At 54.0% G+C, this 18,263-nt stretch overlaps 1 protein-coding gene across 2 annotated transcripts; it reads left to right on the top strand.

The window, feature by feature from the left end:
* The first annotated feature begins 213 nt into the window (after positions 1-213).
* Positions 214-13,796, top strand: HEYL (hes related family bHLH transcription factor with YRPW motif like). Of its 2 annotated transcripts, none has more exons than XM_036873910.1 (5): positions 214-314; positions 7,033-7,099; positions 8,172-8,255; positions 9,555-9,636; positions 12,443-13,796. In XM_036873910.1, exons 1-5 carry the CDS (start codon positions 235-237, stop codon positions 13,099-13,101), a joined length of 972 nt encoding a protein of 323 aa, XP_036729805.1. In that variant the 5' UTR covers positions 214-234; the 3' UTR covers positions 13,102-13,796. The 2 variants fall into 2 exon arrangements, with proteins under 2 accessions (XP_036729805.1, XP_036729814.1); XM_036873919.1 differs by lacking the exon at positions 214-314 and adding an exon at positions 5,550-6,753.
* The last annotated feature ends 4,467 nt before the right edge of the window (positions 13,797-18,263 follow it).

Genomic DNA, 18,263 nt, shown 5'->3' with positions numbered 1-18,263 from the left:
GAGGGAGCGGAGCCGGACCTCCCAGCCGTCGGCGGGGCGGCGACCGCCCGGGACCTTCCCACGGCTCGGCCAGCGCGTCACGGAGGGGGCGAGGGGGCGCCCGGGGCTGCGACGCAGGAAAGGGCCCTGGGAAAGGGCGGTGGCTGCGCCCCCGGGGCGGGGCTGGGGCGGGGCCCGACTTCCCGGCTCGCCGCCCGCGCCGCCGGGCGGAGAGCCACGCAGCCCGCGCTCACGATGAAGCGGCCCCGGGAGCCGAGCGGCTCCGACAGCGAGTCCGACGGACCCATCGACGTGGGCCACGAGGGCGAGCTGAGGTAAGGCGGGCTGGGGGCGCGGTGCGCGCCGGGGCGAGCAGGCTGGGGAGCAAGCCGACGGGCCGGCGAGCGCGGGGCCAGTCCTGGAGCGACCGGGGTAGACGCAGGTGTGGCGCCACCGTTACGCGCACGAGTGCCCGGGATCCTGTGCGCTCTCGGCCGTTTAGTGCTCGAGATGCTGGGATGGAGGGAGAGTTCAGCTCGGGGTCTGAGGTCCGGTTGGAGATATCTTTCTGTCCAAGTGAGGCTACTGGCGAGGACTTTTTTTTTTTTTTAATTTATTTTTATTTTATTTATTTTCGGCTGCGTTGGGTCTTTGTTGCTGCGCGGGGGCTACTCTTCGTTGCGGTGCGCGGACTTCTCGTTGCGGTGGCTTCTCTTTGTTGTGGAGCATGGGTTTCTAGGCGCGCGGGCTTCAGTAGTTGTGACACGTGGGCTCAGTAGTTGTGGCGAACGGGCTTTGTTGCTCCGCAGCATGTGGGATCTTCCTGGACCAGGGCTCGAACCCCTGTCCCCTGAGTTGGCAGGTGGATTCTTAACCACTGCGCCGCCAGGGAGGGCTTTTCCCTGAAGATCTTAGGAAACCCTCATGGACTGTTGGTATCACACCCCCTGGTCCTGAAGTAGAGTAGTCACTACTCTGCAGTGACTATGCAGAGTAACCATACTTTCTTAATTTTACCCTAGCCGGGGTGCACTTTTCATATAGTACACACACACACACACACACACACACACACATACACACACACACACACACACAAACATACACACACACACAGAGACAGACACAAAACTTCCAGGGGAAGAAAATCTTTGGAATTAAAGTTTTAATATTGAAGAAAATAATCGCTGACCTGCCCATGGTCCTTGCAAGGGCCTAGACTCTGATTCCAGTGCTCTTTCTACTGCACCAGTCTGCTGTCAATATCTTTCAACTCTTGGTACGTTTTCTGACCCTGCTTCAAACCTATAGAACAAACTGAACTTGTATAAGTTCTGTTACATCCCAGTTCTGTGAACGATCTAAGCTTCAGTTTCTTCATCTGCAAAATGGGTATAAATAATAGAACTGACCTCATAGGATAATTAGGAAAATCAGATGAGATAACCTGTGTCAAGGGCTTCACACAGAGCCCAGCACGTAGCAAATGCTTAAGTAGTATCAAGCACCCAATATGTGATACTCAGAACCCTGAAAGAGCAGCAGGGACTGACTGGGAGTCTGCAGACTTGGGTCCCAGCCCCAAATCTGCCACCAAGTTACCGTGTGATCTTGGGGCATTGCTTTCCCTTTGTGAGCCTGTTTCCTCATCAGTAAACTAAAGGAGAACAGGGAGTGAGAAAAGGAAGCCTATCTGGTCCCTCCTGGCTCATCCAAACCTGACTCTCTAGAATAGATTTGAAAGGGGGATTCAGTTCATTCTTAGGGATGTTTTTGAGGGTATTTCATACTTTCAGTGATCTCCAGTTTTCTGAGACCAGGGGATCCTGCCTCAGTCACAAGTCCCAGTAAAGTGCCACCAGCTTCCAATTCCTTCTAGCTTATAATAGAAGGTAATTTCCTGTCCATGAGGTTTTGGGGTATATAATAGCATTCCCTATGCAACTTAATAGCCTTTTAAAATTGTTTAGCAGAAACTGCTCTTTAGAGAATCAATTCTCTGAGTCTGTGCCTGCTAGGAGCAGGGGAAGGGCCCAGCACTATGGGGTGGGGGGTTGGCGGGGAGGTGTCTCAAGCTCAGTGTCATTGGGTCTTCATGAATCAGAGGCATGAAATTGGTGTCAGAGAGCTAGGCTGATTGGAGCTGCCTTCTGTCCTCCAAGAATTTGCAGCCTGGTCAGTGACCTGCCAGGTCACACAAAGTCCATGGACCGGATGGAAGATGGAAGGAGAGATAGACTGTGGGCTGTGAGGGCACCTGAGCAGGGAGAGGTCACTCACAACCAAAAGTGCAGGGAGAGCTTCCTGAAGGTGGTGGCATTTGGACTCTGGCATAAAGGATCACTAGGCAGTTTTTTTCCTATACATTTTGTCCTTTCAACTAGAGCCCATTTTTTTAGACTGTCTAGATTCTTAGGCAAGCAGACCCCCCCCCCCCAGAGGAGAGAAGCAGTTGGACATCTGGCAGAGGCCGACTTATAGACCCCTCTTTGTAGCACTCACCAAAGGGCCCTCCCCCCCAGCAGACATCAATGCTTCAATTCAGGGAGCGCTGAACGATGCCTGCTGTGGCCCAGACCCTGGGCTGGGCGTGGGGGGCCCAGATGTATCCTGCTCAGCCTCTGCCCTCAGGGAACTCTCAGAGAAGAAGAGCTTCATGGACAAAGAAGGCCAGATGAACATTGGCAAGGGCCAGGGGACTGGAGCAGCCAGCCTCCCCAGGGTCAGAGGCAGGGTGCAAATCCCCCCCACCCTGTAAGAGTAAAGAGCGGGTTGTGTTCCATTGCCACTGTAGGCATCTGCCTGGTGGCAGTGTCCTGCCCCATATACGGGAATCACCCTCAGAGCTCCTATCTGAACACAGCCCCCTGACACATGTGGGTCCAAACTGAGAATATTGTTTCCCCCCTCCCTCTGCAAAAATTTAATGAGCACCCGCCACGTCAGGCACTGGGTCAGGGTCTGTGGGTCACTTAAGGCACATGGTGGCCTTTGAAGTCTCGCCACCATGAACATGGGCAAGTGACCACCCTTTTCTGAATTCTAATTTTCTCCTTTACGAAATGGGGATGCTAATACCTTACCTCATAGGGTGAGGCTTTGATGAGGTAATGGACTTAAGGCACACAGCTCCCTGCTTTGGCACAAGGCAACTTGCAATGAAAGGTGCTCTCTAAGGGGTCGCTGTTCAGTTGGAGGGTGCCCTGGCCGTGAGGCAGCACGGTCTAATGAAAAGCCTGGACATCTGAAGACTGGACTTTGTGTCTCTGTCACTCCAGCTATCAAGTGATTATTTTTCCTAAGTGTGACATGGCCCAATAATATACTTAACTCATTGTATGATAAATGAGACAAGTGAACATGGAAGTGCTCTCTAGAACAAAAAGTACTGGCTATGAAATGTACATGGTGGGGCGATGACTGTATGGGGAGCATTGGATGAAAAGCCAGTAGACTTGGCTCCAGTTCTGGAATTTCCTCTAATTTGCTGTGTGGCCTGGAGCAGATCCCTTCCCCTCTCTGAGCTTCCTCATTTTACAGGTGGGCTCAGTGCTCTCTGAGAGCCCTTCATTGGAGACATTGTGATTCTGCCTTTGGTTGATGGAAAATGAGTGGGGTCACCTGCAAGGGCTCCTCGGGGGAGTTCCCAAAAAGGAAGTGAGGGTGAGCGCTGAGGGTAGTCAGGTCTAGCAGCCAGACCACCTGGAAAGCTGCCCCTCCCCCAAGAGACCACCCCAGCATTCTGGCTAGGGACCCCTTGAGGCCCATGGAGCAGATCTTGGGGGTCAACATATCTTCTCTGGGTCCATGAAAATCTGCCTTATTTTCAGACTCTCAGACAAGAATCTCTCACACCCTCTCCCAATGTCAGGGCCAGATCACAGCCTGGAAAAGAGCTAGCTCTGGCTGAGCTCTTGGGAACTTTAAGGCTAAGGGGACTGGAGGGCTATTCAGACAGACAGGAAATAGGAATTAGGAGGGAAAACAATGCTGAATTTGAAGCCAGAAGATGTGGATTCCCATGCTGGCTTTGCTCCTCAGCAGCTGCGTAGGCTGGGCAAGCTGCCTTACCTCCCCAGTGCTCAACATCCTCATCTGTAAAATGGGGCTTCCCCTCAAAGGAGGGAAGTATATGTAGTGATGCCGAGAAAGCTGTGAAGTGAGGCTTGCCTGTGGGATGCGGGAGTGGGGGGAGAGGGATAGCACTGCAGAGAACCAGGAGAGTGGAAAAAAGGGTGGCTGAGCTGCCACGCTCTGAAAGGGGTGTGTCAGCCTCCAACAGATGGTCCCTGAGGAGGGATCAGGCTGAGAGGCAGTGACGTGAGCAGTGGTAACCCGATACCCCAGGAGACACATTATCCAGGCTGCGGGGACAAAGGCCGTGTTTCTTAGTAGACCTTGGCTCTTGTGGCTTGTCCAAACTGAAGCTTTGTAAACAAGCTGCCCTACAGATCTCAGGATCTGGCCACCTGAGCCCTGGATCTAGCTTGCTGACCCATCCCTCCCACAAGCTTTCATAGGCCTCTTACATTCTTGTCCAGATGTTTGGATGGAGATATCCTTTTCCAGATGTAGCTAGATGAAGCCAGGGACATAGCAGTAGGTTTGACAAATGTTGATCTGGTCTCCCGTGCAACCTTATCTCTTTAAGCAGTTGATGAAAATGATCCAACCTCTAATTCCAGGAGGGTCGTCACGTGGGCTGGGACCCGGGCTGGGACCCTCCCAGTCAGCCACATATGCCCCCATTCCACAAAGGCCTCAGACATAGATTTTTTTTTTTAATATTTTTTTATTTATTTGGCTGCGTCAGGTCTTAGTTGAGGCACGTGGGATCTTGGTTGAGGCATGCGGGTTCTTTCGTTGCAGCACACGGGCTTCTCTTTAGCTATGGCATGCGGGTTTTTCCCTCTCTAGTTGTGTAGTGCGGGCTCCAGGATGCGTGGGCTCTGTAGTTTGCGGCGCGTGGGCTCTCTCGTTGAGGCGCACAAGCTCAGTAGTTGTGGCGCGCAGGCTTAGTGGCCCCAAGGCATGTGGGATCTTAGTTCCCTGACCAGGGATCGAACCCACGTCCCCTGCATTGGAAGGCGGATTCTTTACCACTGCACCACCAAAGAAGTCCCAAGACATAGATTTTATGGTCTCACCTCTGTGTTCTCCGGTGATGCCAAAGATGAGGGCAGGAGGAGGAGCTCAACCACGAGCTCTGTCATGTCACTTTCTGGGTACTGGGTACAACTGTGAATGAGACAGATATGGTTCATGGCCTCATGGAACTTACAGACGATGGAGAGATAGACCTTAATCAAATAATCATATAAATATAAAGCAACAAATGGGCACAAATGCTATGAATGCAGGATGCTAGGATAGTGTAAAGGAGGGGGTATCAAGTGGGAGGGGCGATGTCAGAAAAGGCTCCCCTGGAAGTTGACATTTGAGTTGAGATCTGAAAGGTGGTAGAAGTTACTAGGCAAAGGGGCTGGGGCTTGGGGGTGGGGAGAGGGAGTGGACCAGAGAGTTCCGGGCTAGGGGAACAGTATGTGCCACCACAGGAAGGAGTTAGTGCATTCACAGGCTGGAGTGCACAGAGCAAAAGAGAATTGAGTCTAGGAGGTGACAGGGGCCAGCTGGGCTACCTGAAAGATGGTGGCCTTGATCCTAAAAGCATTGGGAAGGCCCTGTAAGAGAGTGACATGATCAGATTTGCATTTAGATGATCACTCTGCCCGCTTGTAGGAGGCAGCGGGTGTTAATAGACTCCTGCAGTCTAGAAAGATGATGGAGGCTTGGTCCCGAGATCAGCAGTGGAGATAAGGGGGACGGGTGTGAGATGTATTTTAGACATGGAATGGGCAGGTTTTGATGGGGTAGGTGAGGACAGAGGAGGAATCAAAGATGGTGGCCGGGTGTCCACCTTGCAGAAGTGGGATATGGGTACCTTCGCTGAGATGAGAACCTAGGCAGAAAAGGAGAGGTGGAGGCAAGCTCTTGGGTTCCTGTTCAGATGTGTGGCATTTCGCGTTCTGAAATAGCAGGGGAGTCACCTTGTCTAAAGTTATTTGTGGCTGTGATGTCTCCAATGGGAGCTGGGCTCTGGAGGGCTGGGGCCTGGCTGAGGGCATCCAGTCCAGCCCTCAGTCTGAGTGGGGCCTCTGGCGTGTTGGCCAAGTGAATGATCCTAAGTGCAACCCAGAGAATCTCCTTCATTCCAAGAGAGCCTCTGAAGCGGGAAAACATTAAGAGGGCGAGCAGTTGGGCTGAGGAGGATTGGTCAGTCTGGGCAGGAAAAACCCCAGAGGGCTGAGCCTCCTCCCGGTGATGGGAACTCCTGGGTCGCCAGCAAACATACATCCTTCAGCCAAGCCTGGGGACCGGAGGCCTGACACGATGCAGGGCTGGAGCCTTCTGGGGAGGCTGGGGCCACGTCCCGAGAGTCCAGAGAGGGCCCTGTGACCCAGATGTCGCCTCCCCCTCGCCCCGGCCGCGCAGCGTGGGAGGAGGCGGCAGCTGCAGGCCGGGTGGAGGGCGGGCGACCGGCGGGCCCGGCCCGTGGGAAGCGGCGGCATCTGTTCTTTCCACGCTCGTTCCCAGCGGCTCCCTCTGAAACCTAACCCGCAGGCCCGGCCCCACCGCCGCCGCCCGTGCCCTCGCCCGCCCCGCCCGGGGGATCGGGTTGCAGGAGCCGGGCGGCCGGGCTGCGGTTCCCCCGACGGCCGCGGCAGCGCAACGAGGGCGAGGGGCGAGGGGCAGGAGGCAAGGCCGAGCGGTCAGGTCCGGGCGAGAGCCAAGGCCCCCCACCCATGGCCCCAGCCTCCGGCGACTCTGGGGCAGGAAGCTCTGTGCAGGGGAGGACTTGGCCCGGGGAGAAATGAGCCCCCGGGGAGAAGGGGAGAGAAGGCGTCCCCACCCACGCCTGCCCTGTGCCTCTTCCCGGCCTGGGAGACCTCGGCCGCCTGGGAGGGGTCTGTGCCCGCCCACAGCCGGCCTCCGAGGTCAGCCCAGGCCAGGGAGATGGTCCTCTGAAAAATCAGCCTTTCTTTTCCTCTCCAGCCAGATGGCCCGGCCGCTGTCCACCCCCAGCCCTTCACAAATGCAAGCCAGGAAGAAACGCAGAGGGGTGAGTGCGTATCTCAGCAGAGCTGTCAGACAAATGTTTGCCCTGAGTTCCCAGGGGCCTGACGCAGAGAACCCTGGTCAGAAACACCACCGGGAAGCGGCCCTGCCTGGGTTCAAGTCCCAGCTTTGCCAGTAGCTAGCTGGGTGACTTTGTGCAAGCCACTTAATCTCTGTGTGCCTCATTTTTTCATCTGTGTAACTGAAATAATGATGGTACCTACCTCAAAGGGTTGTTTTGAAGTGAATTAATGTAATGCACTCAGAACAGAACCTGACGCACAATTAGCCATTATCATTTATTCCAGCCTTCCCCTGCTTCTCTCTGAGCTCAGAACTTTCCTTCCCTCTTAGTGTGCTGAGGGGTAGGGAAGGGGGACGGAAGAAGGGGGAGTCCGTCCTTGCTCTTGGCCCTACTTTTCCCCCAGGATGCAGCTGTGCTTCTGCCCTGGGAGTCCAGAGACCGGAATCTGGCAGAGACCAGAATCTGGCAGAGAGCAGCCCTGCCACTCACTAACCAAAAGACCTTAAGCAGCCACGTCCACCCAGCCCTCGTTCTCTTTATTGGTAAAATGGGTGTTGCAATTTCTGTCCTGCTATCAGTATTCCGCTACCAGTATTGTGAGATGAGAGTGAGCTTGTGGGAATGAAAGGCCTTCCCAGCTGGAGAGAGCAATGCCTGGGACTCCTCAGACCTCATGACCCAGCACCTCAAGGGGTCTCCCTGGCCCAGGAGGGGCCTCCAGGACCTGCTCCAGTGCTGTGGCTGGTGTTCCTGTTCTAATTGGTTGGTGCCCTGCTGTATCAGTGGTTAAACGTTTTGAATACCACTCCTTAGATCAAGACAAGAGATCTGAGTTCTAGTCCCAACCTTGCACTTCCTTGCTGTGTGACCTTAAGCAAATCCTGCCCCTCTCTGAGCCTCGTTTTCCTCTTCCATAATGTAAGAATGGATTTATCTCCCTGACAGAAATATTGTGACGGAAGATATGAGCCAGTGCCCGTCAAGGTGTGTTGGAAACTGTGATGAAGTGCCTACTTGGTTTTTGTTTGTTTGTTTCATCCTTGTTTTTTAGATCATAGAGAAACGGCGCCGGGACCGCATCAACAGCAGCCTTTCTGAACTGCGGCGCTTGGTCCCCACTGCCTTTGAGAAGCAGGTATGTGACATTGCTGAATGTGCTAGAGGAGATGCTGTGCGGGTGGCAGATAAGGTTCACTTCTCACGGCATCTCTTATCGATTGGTGGCAGCTGCCTGAAGTGCTGTGATATCATTTACTGATATCTGTTGATGGCCAAGAATAAGGGGGATGGAAATTCATATTTACTGAGGTGTCTCAGGAGTTGTGGCTTTATGTCCATCATCCGGTTGCACTGAATGCTCAGAATGATCCTGAAGGGTAGGGATTATTATGCACATTGCACAGGTAAGGAAACTGAAGCACAGAGAGGTGAAGTAACTTATACCAGATCACACAGCTAGTAAGTAGCAGAGCGGAACTGGACACAGACTGTGTGATCCTAAAGTGCCCTATCCCTCTGCACTACTGTGATCCTAAAGTGCCCTGTCCCTCTGCACAGTAGTAGAGCACTAATGCACTACTGACATTTCCAGAACTATCTGAAAGTAGAACAGGCCGCTTGGGGAGTGAAGTCTCTGTCATTGAACATGCTGGAGTGGAGGGACTCCAGTGGGGAGTCAGACAGTTGAATCAATCAGACAACCTCGAAGATTCTCACCGTGTGCGCCAAGGCATGGTCATAGGTCCTGTGTCTTCCTTTCTGCTGGGGAGAACAAGTCAGTCATTCCACAGACATTCACTAAAACCTTCACAAGTCCAGCCATGAACTAGACCTGGTACCTACCTTCAAGGGACTCACATGGAGAGTCCGACCCTCAGGTTTCACCTGGGAGACCAGGTGATGCTGGAGGCTTCGGAAACACTCCTCAAGAGAGAGAATGGAGGAAGAGCAGATGCTTTGGAATAAGACAATGAGCCCGATCTTGGTTGTGTGTGTGGCGAGTGTGAAGTTGGATTCCCGGTAAAGCTGGTCTAGGAGGCAGGGGAGGATGCCGGAGTGACATTCTGGTGATGGTGCCTGAAGCCACAGAGGTAGAGGGGACCCTCCGAGGAGAGCGCACAGAGCGAGAAAAAAGTCAGCCATCACCCACTGGGAACACCACCGTCTTAAGGGACAGTTAGAGCAAGAAAGCAGGGGAGGAGGGCTTTCAAGAAGGATGGTCAGCAATGTGGTGGACAGGTGGGCTAAAATGAGAACTGAAGAGGATGGGTTAGATTTGGTGGGCTTGGCTAAAGCAGAAGCCCGATTGCAGGCAGTGGTGGAGTGGGAGGAGGAGGAGGAAACTGAGGTCGTGAGTGCTGATGACGCCATGTGGGGGAGGTGGGCGACAGAGGTCAGCTGAAGGCCGCCACTCTTCTGTCTTCTGTACACACAGGGCTCCTCCAAGCTGGAGAAAGCCGAGGTCCTGCAGATGACGGTAGATCACTTGAAAATGCTCCACGCCACTGGCGGGACAGGTACTGATGCTTTACTTTCCTGGAACCATTCCTGCAGCCAATATTTGGGGGCTGGGCCCTGGGGATACTTTGGTGAGCAAAGTAGACGTGGTCCCTGCCCTCACGGAGCTCACAGTTCACAGAGGGGCTGAAGCAGATCCAGGTGGAACGTTCGCAAAGCTTGTCTTTCTTCTTCTTTTGGCATTGCCCTCTCCGCTTTTATTGTCTCCATGTGTCCTAGCCCTTTCATAAACTCCACTCCTTCCAGCCTTGAACTTTGGAGGAGCTCTTCTACAACAGATTACTGATCCCCCTGCCCCCAGGGCCTCGTTAAGCATCAGCCTGAATGAGCTCATTCTCACTGTGATCCCAGTGGGAGGGACACGCCTGAGGTTTTTAGCCACAGCGCTTCACTAGTGTGCCGACCCACTGGTCTACGCTTCTGAGCTCTTGTGTCCTTGGCAGTGCTGGGAGGATATGTCACGCTCACCGCTGAAGATCAGTCGTGGGATTTTAGTAGGATGCGAATGTTAACGCATTCTGTTATTTCGAGCTAGTCCACTGCAAAAAAGTCACGGAACTGTGGCTTTTAAAAGACCTCTGGACAGATGGAAATTCTGTCTGCCTGAAGCCGCTCTGTGTGTTTTGGTAATTTCACAATTGGGAAACCTTGAAAGCTCCACTGACCTTGGCTCCAAAGACTTAAGTCTTGAAGCCTTAACTTGCTACCCCCTCAAGGGGATGGTTGCATGTTAAGCAGCCCAGCCTGGTGCCTCTCAAGCCTCGGCGGGCAGCAGTGTCATGTAGGGGCAGACAGCGTCACGGGTCACAGCCCAGAGATCCCGAGGCAGTAAGTCTGGATTGGAGTTTAGGAATCTGCCAGTTTAGCAAACACACCCCATGACCCTGCTGCAGGTGGTCACTTGGAGAACTTGTGCCAAAGGAATGCACAGCCAACAGTGGGAACTGTCTCTAATCAACCAATGGGGGAGGTATTTCAAGCTACATTTATATTTATCCAATTAAAAGAAAACTAGTGACTAATATTTGGGCAGCATTTTATAGTTTTCCAAATGCTTTCTCTAATGTTATCTCATTTGATTCTCACAAGAACCTCGAGGGTGGGTGCTGTTATCCTCACTGTTTTCTGGCTAAGGGCTGATGGGAAGACAGAGAATTGGCTTAGAGCGCTGGCTTTGTATTTGAACACTGAGTTTATTACTTACTAGCTTTAGGACCTTGGACAAATGATTTAAGCTCTTTATTCCTCAGTTTCCTTATCTCTAAAATGGGAATAATGATAGGGTTTTTTAAAAATATAAATGTATTTATTTATGGCTACGTTGGGTCTTCGTTGCTGCGCGCGGGCTTTCTCTAGTTGCGGAGAGCAGGGGCTGCTCTTCGTTGCGGTGCGCGGGCTTCTCATTGCGGTGGCTTCTCTTGTTGTGGAGCACGGGCTCTAGGCGTGCGGGCTTCAGTAGTTGTGGCACGCGGGCTCAGTAGTTGTGGCTCGCGGGCTCTAGAGCGCAGGCTCAGTAGTTGTGGTGCACGGGCTTAGTTGCTCTGTGGCATGTGGGATCTTCCTGGACCAGGGCTTGAACCCGTGTCCCCTGCATTGGCAGGAGGATTCTTAACCACTGCCCCATAATGGTTATAATGATAGGTTTTTATGAGGTTTAAATTAGCTAATGCAAATTAAGTGCTTAGGAAGAACTCAGCAAATGTTAGTGAAAAAAGAACAGTGAACAGAGAAAGGTGATGGGATTTGCTCAAAGTTGCACGACTAAGTAGACAGCAGAGCCAGGTCTCACGGCATAGGAGGCCTGGCTCCAAACATCATCTCCTGCCAAGCTGTTCCTCTGTAGGGACCTCAGCCGTGAACCAGGGACCCGATATTTGCTACCATGATCATGAAGCCAGTGCTCACTGGGGCTGTTCTGTCTTTACCCAGAAGGTGGTCGAGAGACGGGCAAGTGTGGAGAAGCTGTGAGAATGTGAATACTTCTGCAGGCGGTCCCCCTGGTCATCCCACACTGAAGTCAAGCCAAAGCCAGGGTCCCTGGCCTGAGGGCAGCAGCTGAGGACCAGAGTGGGGTCCTGCTTTCTAGACTGCCCTTTGGGCTGGGGAACAAACTCGAATGCTTATGGGGGCCAAACCAGTCATATAAATGATAGCTAACTTTTCATCTGTTAAGCATTTCTGTGCACCATTTCATTTCGCCCTCCCATCTGTACATGGCAGGGCCTGTTATATACCCAGGCCCTGGGTATATACATATAGCCTTATATACAGCTAAGGAAATCAAGGCATGTCCACAGTCAGGGCGCTAGTTAAGTCCATGGTCAAGCAGCTGGCCCCCAAAGGCCTCATGCTTCATTGCCACCCTATGCCCTCCTCTCCAAGGAGTCTCCCAGCTCTAATGGCTGCTGCTGCCACCTCCCAGCATCCGCCCCCGTCAGCAGGCAGGGTTGTTCTACACCTCCATGTGCACACATCTGGCAAGTGTCTATTTAAATGAAGTTATCTGGGCCGCAGATTTCCTTCTTCGGGTTCATCATGAATGGTGATGAAAATAACACTTTACATTTTATAATGCTTCATAGTTTAGTGAACTCATTTGGTCCGCACAGTCCACCCCCTCTACCCCAGTAGGGATGATTATTCCCACTTTAAGATGGTGAGACTGGGGCTCAGAGAGGTGAGGTGACATGGCCAAGGTCACCCAGGGGGTGAGTGGGGAAAGCAGGTCCAGAACTCAGACAGTCTGACCCCAGGCTCAGTGCTTGTCTCCTGCCTGGCATGCCCTCATCGTGCCTCACTTTGCAGGATTCTTTGATGCTCGAGCCCTGGCAGTCGACTTCCGGAGCATCGGTTTTCGGGAGTGCCTTACCGAGGTCATCAGGTACCTGGGGGTCCTGGAAGGGCCCAGCAGCCGTGCAGACCCGGTGCGGATTCGCCTTCTCTCCCACCTCAACAGCTATGCAGCCGAGATGGAACCTTCGCCCACGCCCGCTGGCCCCCTGGCCTTTCCTGCCTGGCCCTGGTCCTTCTTCCATAGCTGTCCAGGGCTATCTGCCCCGAGCAGCCAGCTTGCCATCCTAGGAAGAGTGCCCGGCCCCATCCTCCCCAGCACCTCCTCTCTGGCTTACCCCATCCCGGCCTTCAGAACCACTCCCTTGCGCAGAGCCACTGGCACCATCCTGCCAGCCCGGAGGAATTTGCTGCCCAGTCGAGGGGCATCTTCTACCCGGAGGGCCCGCCCCCTGGAGAGGCCAGCTGCACCCCTGCCCCCCAGTGGCAGGGCTGCCAGGAGCAGCCACATGGCACCCCTCCTGCGATCTTCTTCCCCCGCCCCTCCTGGCATTGTGGGGTCTCCTGCTTATGTGGCTGTTCCTGGGTCTTCCCAGGGGGCAGCTGGGAGGCCAGCAGGAGCTGTGCTCTGCCACTCCTGGGTCTCTGAAATCACTGAAGTTGGGGCTTTCTGAGCTGGCTTTGCCCCCAGGAATGAGGAGAGTTCTTTTCCAGGAGCTCTAAAAATGGCGTTGCCTATTCTGCTCTGCTTCCTGGACTGGTTCATATATGAAGGTGTCTTCTTCACCCGGCAGAGGCCCCCTTCTCCTTTGGCCCCTCTCCCCTCCTCACTGCTTGTCCCAGCTTCTCCTGGGGCTATTCTGATCTCAGAAGCTTGGTCTCATTTTTTCCCTGGAGAGATGAGTCTCAGGAGAGCCCCCCAAGAGCTGTACCCAGACCTCTCTCCTGCTCCAGGACACATGGGCAGTAGGCATTAATCTCAGGTTGGGGAACAACGCTTTAACCTAAAAGGCACAATGACCTAAGGCACGCTGCTCCCCTAGAGATCAGACCCCAGCCAAGAGCAGTGACTTCCTGGCTGCAGCCTTCCCAGACCCCCAGGGGCCGGAACATAGTGTCTGTCTCACTTCCTGAGACAGTAACCACACAGGGGCCGCAAAGAGGTCTCCTGGGAACCCTGTCTGCCCCAGCCCACCTGTCTCCCGCCCACTGCAATGAACCCAGAACAGACCTGCTGTCCGCCACGGCCAAGGCTGGGGACTGGGAGCCCAGCAGGGCCCGTTCCTGCCCTCTTGTCAGCTGCTGACACCTACCCTCCAGCAGTTCCCTGCACACAGCTGGGAGGTCTCCGGGCTCCGTGACAGGGTGTACTCACCACCAGGCCTCGGACGGCGTCCCCAGACAGGAGCCAGGCTTGAACCACAGAGAACCCAGCTCTCTGCCTACCACACGGCCAGCGTCCTCCAGGCCTGTGGTCCCGTCGGATGCACAGTGCGGAGGCCATGTTCCCACGTGATGGCGCCCCGAGAGGAATCCTCTTGGGATTCAGCACCAGACGTTTGTGCTGCCTGTTTTGCATCCGACTCACGGGGCCCAGACTGCTGGGACCGCCAAGGGCTGTCAGGCTGGACGAAAATAACTGCGAGGAGGGGCGAGGGGAAGGACAGTCAGAGGCAGCTCGGCCCTTCAAGGTCACACAGTGGGTCGAGGGCCTGAGATCCTGTTCACCCGGGATTCCACGCGGCTGGCTCTGCTCAAAGGCCATGCATGGCGTTACCCAGCTTCAGCCCAGGTCACTTTCCCTCTAACAGAGGGAACAAATGGCCCAGGGACCTTTCCCAGTGGAACAGCAGGAACTGGACAAGATAGGGGCAGACCAGAAGCGACACACAGCCAGCCCAGTGCTGCCACATGGTTGTTAGAATGCAGAAACACTTCTGTGCTCATTGACAGACCTGCTTCCCTGAGTGTTCCCACCACATGGCTTTTCTCCCAGGACCCCGTGCTGGTTAATGCCCTGCTGACCCAAGGCCGTGGGGCCCTCCAGCTGGCAAGTCGTTGGTGCTTATTCTGCACTGGTTGTTAAATGCTTCTGAGGTCACCCCTGGAAGAGTCTCCCACTCCCATCCTTTGATGGAACTACCCTCCCCAGAGGCTGCATTGAGGAGACTCCACGAGCTCAAAAAGTAGAGTCTGCAAACGCCCTGGGGGAAAAGGGCCCTTTCAGAGAAGTGGGTAGGAGGGCAGAGATCATTTAAATGACCCAGAAAGCTCTTTTGAGGAGGCAAATTCCTCAAGGAGGGATAAAGAACTAAAGTAATTCTTTTACTCCTCAGTGTGAGGTAGTTGGATCAGATGTTGCTCTCCTCCTGGACCCATCTGTGTGTACAGCAGTGAGGAGGTGTCATTTCAGGGCGTGGGTCACTGGCCAGGAGTGCTCCTGAGGCAGACAGAGATAGAGGGAAATAGCGAGGGAGGGAAGGCAGTCAGCAGGCTCCCAGGAGCCTGGGAGGTGGGCAGAGGGAGGTGGCAGAAGGCAAGACCAACTTCACCTTTTTCACAGGGGCGGGAAGAACGGCGCTCCCCACCCGCCCCCCTCCTCCCCTGGCACTCGTTCCACCCTCCTCTCCTGCACTCTCCCCCTCCCCCTCATTCCCTGCACTCTCCTCTCCCCTCCCCCTTCCTCCCCTGCACTCTCCCCCTCCCCGCTCTTCCCTGCACTCTCCCCTCCCCCGCCCCCCTGTAACTCTCCGCTCCCCGCCCCACCTCCTCCACTGGCACTCTCCCATCTCCCCTCCCCCCCCTCCTTCCCCTCACTCTCCCCCTCCCCCTCCCTCCCCTGCCCTCTCCCCTCCCCTCCTCTCCCATTCTCTCATCCCCTCCCCCCTCCTCCCCTGCACTCTCCCCTCTCCCCCTCCTCCCTGCACTCTCCCCCTCCCCCACCTCCTCCCCTCCCCCTGGCAACTCCTCCCCTCCCCTCCTCCCCTGCAATCTCCTCTCCCCCTCCTCTCCCCTGCACTCTCCCCTCCCCCCTCTCCCCCTCCTCCTCCCCCTGCACTCTCCCCCTCCCCCTCCCCCTCCTCCCCCTCCTCCCCTGCACTCTCCCCCCTCCCCCTCCTCCCCTGCCCTCTCCCCCTCCCCCTCCTCCCCCCCTCCCTCCCCCTCCCCCTCCTCCCCTGCACTCTCCCCCTCCCCCTCCTCCCCCTCCTCCCCTGCACTCTCCTCCTCCCTGGCCACTGCAGGTGGTGGCTCACTGCTCCCAAGATACCAGGTCAACGCTCCAGTCCTGCAGTTTGACCACTTCCTAGCCCAAGAATCCAACATTTACTCATGGCGGGATGGTGGGAAACACACTTTCATGTTTCAAATACCCAACTCCAAAAGAACCAGTTGACATGGTTGAATGAGGTGGAAATGGCCCAGAACTTTGAGCATCTTAGTTGCTCTTAGGTGCATTCTCCCTGAGAGATTGTGTGGGGAAAGGTGACTGTGTGTATTGGTTTCTGTGGTTGAGAACTCATATCTTTGTTTATATTCCCAAGCCTTTCTGATGCCCCTGACTCCCACCCCATCACTGGGGTTGTCGCAGACATTCAATAAAGTTTTTTTTCTTTAGCTCTTCTGGAAACCTCTGCAAGGTTCTACTTCTTAAATATCTCTGGAGTCCATCTACTTCTCTCTGATCCCATAGCCTTCACCCTGGTCTAGCCACATCACTTCTCCCCAGATCACTGCCCTCCAAAAGGTCGCTTTGCTTCCTTCCTGCTTTGCCAATCAGTTCTCAACGCAACCAGAGAGAGCTTTAAACACGCAAACCATATCACATCAACTCTGGTTTAACATCCTTACCCTATTACCCTATTATTCTAAGGATAAAATCCAAGCTCTTCCTCATCTGGTCCCAAACTCACTTCCAGCTTTTTTCTTGCCAATCCCAATCTTGTTCTTTCTTGCCAATCCCAATCTTGTTCCCTGTGCTTCTGCTACCCTGGCCTTCCTTCATTTCTTCCACATTCCAACCTCATTCCCACCTCCAGGACTTTGCACATGCTGTGCCCTTTGCCCAGAATGCTCTTCTTCTACCCTTTGCAGGCTGAGCTCTTCATACCCTCAGGCCTTGGCATAAATGCCACCTCCTCAGAGAGGCCTTCCCTGACTACTGGGCTTGAATCTATCTCAACGTCCTCTATCTTTTTGTTGTTGTTCTTGTATGGAAATTACCATGCACATCCATTTGTGTATTTACTTGTTGGTTGCTCCCCCACCAGCACGTAAGCTCCGTGAGGCCAGGGACCATGCCTGGTTTGCACTCTACCCTGTATCCAGTGCCAACCACGGTACCTGGCTCAACGTCAGGGTTCAATAAATATTTGTTGAATAAATGAACTGGGGGAGGTGAGGAATCTTCTAGACTCATGTTGTTGGATGGTACACGCTCCTCTAGGGGTGAATCTCCTGCTGGCCAGCTTTAGGGGGGTGGCTGGAGAGCAAAGTGAGAGCCAGGGCCAGGGGACTGGAAGTCCTGGCAAATGGTGAAGGGACTCTGGCCAAAGAAAAGCACGCGCGTGCTTGCTCTGGAGTGCATGCTGACAGCTGAGAACGGGTGGTCCGTCCCTGCCAGAAGGTCTTGTTCTCCACTCTTGGCCCAGCTCTCTCCCATGCATTTGGCTTGCAACAAACCCAGGCAACCTTTGCAGAGGTCTGCTCCGTGCCAGGCCAGGCATGGCAGAGACAGAGGTGCTGAGAACTCTGTCCCCCTGAGGGGATGCACCCTCTGTCTAAGTGACAGTTGGGTGGGATGAGAGTGGAGAGAGAGGTCTGTTGAGAAGGCTGAGGGGTATCAGCCTCTGCCTAGGGGGGGTCATGGGGGAAGAGAGTGCTGGAAGGAAGCCTTCCTGGAGGAGGACGAAGGGAGGCATTCTAACCGCGGGGGGAATGTCGTCGAGGGCAGCTCTGGAAATTGGCCTGAGGTGAGCACTGACCTTCAGTGGCAGAGCGAAAGGCAGGCTAGTCTGGGCACTGAAGCCAGACTTCCTGGGTTGAGGTCCCAACTCTATTCACTGATCAGGGCTGAGGCCTTGGGAGAGTTACTTAACACCCCTGAACCTCAACCTTATCATCTTTAGAACAGGGATGATGCCGTAATAGCTACTGTTAACTGAGCAGGAGCTACATACCAGACACTGTGCTAAATGCTTTTCTTAGAATGTCCCCATTTTACAATAAGGAAACTGGGCCGAGACATATTCTCCTAAAGTTAGGTGACGAGTGAATGGGATAGCACATATAAAACCCTTGGTACAATGCCTGGGTCAAGTGAAACACTCAGTCCATTTTAGCCATTAGTGTCATTAATGGAAAGAGGCTGGATCCAAATTGTGAGTGCCATGCAGAGTTTAGACTTCAGCCTGTAGGCAGTGAGAGCCATGGAAAGTGTTGCCAGGTGAATGCCAAGGTTAGACCTTGTTTAAGAAACTCCTGTTTGGGGTGGTGTGGACGACTGGGAGGAGCAGTATTCAGACTCAGTGCCACCTATTCATTGGAAACGTCTAGATGCTTTTGCAACATATCAGTGTCCAGGCCCTAGAGGTGATGATTTAACTCACCTGCAGTGGGGCTCAGGCACCCCATAAGGAGGTGTGAAGAATCAGGATCTCTTTCCTAGTCAAGGTGAATTTCAGTTCCATTAGTGAACTGGCTGCTGAGCCTGAAGAGGCTGCTTCTTTCTGAGAAGTGAAGCAGAACTTAATTTCCACAAGGGCATCTCTGTCCTCCAACCCCATCCTAGTTTTGGGCCTATAGTAGATACTTAAGAAAATTTATGTGTTGAAAGCTT

The sequence above is a fragment of the Balaenoptera musculus genome, chromosome 1, assembly GCF_009873245.2.
Source record: "Balaenoptera musculus isolate JJ_BM4_2016_0621 chromosome 1, mBalMus1.pri.v3, whole genome shotgun sequence".
Classification (NCBI taxonomy): Eukaryota; Metazoa; Chordata; class Mammalia; order Artiodactyla; family Balaenopteridae; genus Balaenoptera; species Balaenoptera musculus.
The sequence above is the reverse complement of the archived record's forward strand: the minus strand, read 5'-3'. Positions and strand labels throughout refer to the sequence as shown.

Coding starts and splice junctions, on each gene's coding strand:
- HEYL (XM_036873910.1), top strand. CDS start 235: ATGAAGCGGCCCCGGGAGCCGAGCGGCTCCGACAGCGAGTCCGACGGA. Junction 7,100..8,171: donor CCAGGAAGAAACGCAGAGGG/GTGAGTGCGTAT, acceptor CTTGTTTTTTAG/ATCATAGAGAAACGGCGCCG. Junction 9,637..12,442: donor CCACGCCACTGGCGGGACAG/GTACTGATGCTT, acceptor CTCACTTTGCAG/GATTCTTTGATGCTCGAGCC.